Source organism: Rhincodon typus, unplaced genomic scaffold (genome assembly GCF_021869965.1).
Source record: "Rhincodon typus isolate 14 unplaced genomic scaffold, sRhiTyp1.1 hic_rhity00004459, whole genome shotgun sequence".
NCBI classification, from domain to species: domain Eukaryota; kingdom Metazoa; phylum Chordata; class Chondrichthyes; order Orectolobiformes; family Rhincodontidae; genus Rhincodon; species Rhincodon typus.
In genome coordinates, this window is record NW_025970097.1 from 8,438 (window position 1) to 12,783 (window position 4,346).

At 54.7% G+C, this 4,346-nt stretch overlaps 1 protein-coding gene across 1 annotated transcript; it reads left to right on the forward strand.

Annotated features, from left to right (window-relative positions):
- Positions 1–543: 543 nt before the first annotated feature.
- LOC109924723 (zinc finger protein 239-like) lies at positions 544–3,440 on the forward strand (the record flags this gene model as incomplete). The annotated part of the gene is made up of 2 exons (XM_020524717.2): positions 544–783; positions 2,408–3,440. Coding segments are annotated over 2 exons (1,164 nt in total), but the record flags the coding sequence as incomplete, so codon positions are not given.
- Between the last annotated feature and the right edge of the window lie 906 nt (positions 3,441–4,346).

Consider the following 4,346-nt stretch of genomic DNA (forward strand, 5'->3'; position numbering starts at 1 on the left):
GGGGGGGGGGGGGGAACGGTGTAGAGAGAGCTTTACTCTGTATCTAACCTCATGCTGTCTCTGTCCCTGGGAGTGTTTAATGGGGCAAGACAGTGTAGAGGCAGCTTTACTCTGTATCTAACCCCCTGACCGTGGGAGTGTTGGATGGGGGGGACAGTGTAGAGGGAGTTTTACTCCGTATCTAACCCCCAGTCCCTGGGAGTGTTGGATGGGGAGGGGAACGGTGTAGAGAGAGCTTTACTCTGTATCTAACCTCGTGCTGTCCCTGTCCCTGGGAGTGTTTGATGGGGCGAGACAGTGTAGAGGCAGCTTTACTCTGTATCTAACCCCCTGACCCTGGGAGTGTTGGATGGGGGGGACGGTGTAGAGGGAGCTTTACCCTGTATCTAACCCCCTGTCCCTGGGAGTGTTTAATGGGGGGGACAGTGTAGAGGGAGCTTTACTCTGTATCTAACCCCCTGACCCTGGGAGTGTTTAATGGGGGGGACAGTGTAGAGGGAGCTTTACTCTGTATCTAACCCCGTGCTGTCCCTGTCCTGGGAGTGTTTGGGGGTGGAAACAACTCGAGTTTGCGCAGGCGCCATCGGGCACGGTCGTGCCGGCAACAGGGTGAGTGCGCAGACGCAGAAGTGCCGGCAACGACGCACGCGCGTTTTCACGTCCGCAGCCGCCATTTTCCCGCCGAGAGGAAGGAGGACGAGGAGCGGCAACGTCGCCGATAGTGGCGGAGCACATCTGCAGAGACTTCCATACACTGTCAGCGACATCGCGAAGCTGCAATCGGTAAGCGACTTGGCCATGGATCATCCCCCAGCTGCGTCCTCCACGGAGCCAGCGGCCTACACGCTTCTCGAATAGGGTGGTTTCACACGCGCGGGGCAGTGTGGGTAGACTGGTCGCCATTGCTTCCTATTGACTCGTAGTTTATGTCAAATTGTTGATTATCTGACTGAAATGAACAGATTGACCCCACTTTTTCTGAGATTATTATTGATTATGTATCTCACTAATATTATCACATTGAATCGCACGTTATCTCGGATTCTTAATGATTATTTTACTCAGATGATTACTTTGGGTACCTCCACTATCTGTGATTATCACACACTCTCGGTCGAGCACCTCACTCCCCCCACCTTCACATCAGCTGCAGTCGTTGCACTTGTGTGGTCTGTTGCAAAACCCTACTCAGTGTTGTACATTGAAAGGAGCAGAGTTTTTGTTAATACCCGCTGTCGGGTCTATCCCATGTCATATTCCCATCTGTGGATGAAATAAGCCACTGCTTATTCCATTATATTTATATCCTTAATCCCAGTCACCCTTTGGGTGCTCAGTTTTGCTGCCAAGCAGATCCCATGTCACCTCATTGAATTTTTGATTGTGTTAATAGATACCATCAACCGCATTGCCCTTATCCACCTTCGAGTCATAGAATCACACAGCATGGAAACAGAACCCTTCAATCCAACTGGTCCATGCCGCCCATAAACCCAAACTAAGCCATGCCGCCTTGCTGTTCCTGGCCCATATTGCTCCAAACCTCTCTGATTCATGTACTTTTCCAAATGTCTTTTAAACATAGTAACTGTACCTGCATCCACCACTTCCTCAGGAAGTTCATTCCACTCACAAACCACCCCCTGCGTAAAAAAATTGACCCTCATGTCTTTTTTAAATCTCTCTCCTCTCACCTTAAAAATATGCCACCCTAGTCTTGAAATCCTCCATCCTATCGAAACGACAACGGCCATTAATTCTATCTATACCCCTCATTATTTTATAAACCCCTATAAAGTTGCCTCTCAACCTCTGATGGTCAAGTGAAAAAAAGCCCCAGCCTATCCAGTCTGTCTTTATAACTCAAATCTGCAATTCCCGGCAACATCCTGGTAAATCTCTTCTGACCCCTGTCCAGCTTATTGATATCTTTCCTAAACAGGGTGACCAGAACTGCACACAGTAACCCAAAAGAGGCCTCAACAATGTCCTGTACAACCTCAACATGACATCCCAACTCCTATACCCAAAGGTCTGAGCAATGAAGGCAAGCGTGCCAAACACCTTTTTAATCACCCTGTCGATATGTAATGCAAACTACAAAGAATTACATATCTGAACGCCTAGGTCGCTCTGTTTTACAACACAACCCAAGGCCCTACCATTCACTGTATAAGCCCTACCTCTGTTTGTTGTGCCAAAATGCAATACCTCAGACGTATCCAGATTGAATTCCATCTGCCACTCCTCAGCCCATTGACCCATTTGATCAAGATCCCTTTGTAATCTTAGGCAGCGTTCTTCACTCTCTAGAATGCCACCAACTTTGGTGTCCATTTGTTGACTGCAGTGTTTTTTGGTGAATGTTCTGGTGTCCCTGACTGTCTTGTTTGTCTTGTCTGGGCAGGCAATGGAGGGTGAGGGGCAGCAGCAGGCGTCGGAGGCCCTTGCTGGACCCTCGGGCGAGGGGGCGGGCTCCAACTTCCAGTGCTCGGAGTGTGGCAAGCTGTTTCGCTGGGCGTGTGTGCTGGAGACGCACCAGAGGTACCACAGCGGCGAACGGCCCTTCGAGTGCCCGGTCTGCGGCAAGGGATTCGCCACGTCCGGCAACCTGGCGGACCACCAGCGGGCTCACAGCGGCGAGCGGCCATTCCGGTGCCCGCTGTGCGGGAAGCGCTTCGTCTCGTCCAGCAACCTAATTGCCCACCGGCGCACGCACACCGGCGAGCGGCCGTACAAGTGCACGGTCTGCGGCAAGGGGTTCGCGGCGTCGCCAAACCTGGCCGTGCATCAGCGCACCCACACCGGCGAGCGGCCCTACCGCTGCGCCGACTGCGGCAAGGCCTTCGCCGAGTCCGGAAAGCTGTCCCGGCACCAGCGCATCCACGGTGGCCGGCGGCCGTTCGCCTGCCCGGTGTGCGGCCGCGGCTTCCTGGAGCAGGGCAGGTTGGCGCAGCACGAGCGGCTCCACGCCGGGCACCGCCCCTTTGGCTGCGGTGCCTGTGGCAAGGGCTTCGCCAGCGCCGGTGGCCTGCTGGCCCACCAGCGCACCCACACCGGTGAGCGGCCGTTCCGCTGCACCTCCTGCGGCAAGGGCTTCGTCACCTCCAGCAACCTGAGTGCACACCGCCGCACCCACACCGGTGAGCGGCCGTTCCGCTGTGCTGCCTGTGGCCGCGCCTTCCTGGAGCCCAGCAAGCTGGCTCGCCACCGGCGGGTACACACCGGCGAGAGACCCTTCCTGTGTGCCGCCTGCGGCAAGGCCTTCACCCGCGCCGGCTCGCTGCGCAGTCACCAGCGACTGCATGGCCCCACCGCGGTGGCCCTTTGAGTGTGGGGCATGCTCCCCGCTACGCCCCAGTGTGTCCCCTTCATGGAGATGTACAGCATGGAAGCAAACCCTCCAGGCTGTGCTGACCCAGATATCCTAAATTAGTCTGGTCCCGTTTGCCAGCATTTGGCCCCTATCACTCTAAACCCTTCCTATCCATGCACCGATCCAGATGCCTCTTAAATGTTGTCATTGTACCTCCACCACTTCCTCTTGTAGCACGTTCCATACACAGACCACCCTCTGCGTGAAAATTTTACCCCCTCAGGTCCCTTTCCCCCTCTCACCTTAAACCTGTGCCCTTCCAGTTTTGGGCTCCCCCCTACCCTGGGGGAAAAGACCTCGGCTATTCACCCTATCCATGTCCCTCGTGATTTTGTAAACCTCTATAAGGTCACCGCCTCAGCCTCCCAATCTCCAGGGAAAATAGCCCCCAGCCTATTTAGTATCTCCGTGCAGCTCGAAGCCCCTACAACATAGACAACAGTGTCCTGTTTACACATTAGAATGTCCTGTGTACGCACTGTGGCATCCCGTTTACACACCATGATGCACCATTTATACATTGTTTCCCTTGTAGCCACTGCAATGTCCCCTTTACACACTGCTGCGGCGGTGTCCCATTTACACATCGTACAGACCACCTCCTGCGGACAGAGTCTGGAGACTTTTGGTGGGGGTGACGGGAGTGGGGAGTTGCTAAGCTTGTCTGCTGGGGACCGGGACACAAGAGGGAAGGTGTGGGTCGTGTTGGTTAATGATTCTGGTCACCAGTGTACACAGACAGAAAGCTTAGCAAAGTGAACATTCTGCTGTTAATAATCTAATACAGTGCGGCGCTCCCTCAGCGCGGACCCTCCGACAGTGCCCGTTCCCTCAGCACTGACCCTCCGACAGTGCCCGTTCCCTCAGCACTGACCCTCCGACAGTGCCCGTTCCCTCAGCACTGACCCTCCGACAGTGCCCGTTCCCTCAGCACTGACCCTCCGACAGTGCCCGTTCCCTCAGCACTGAC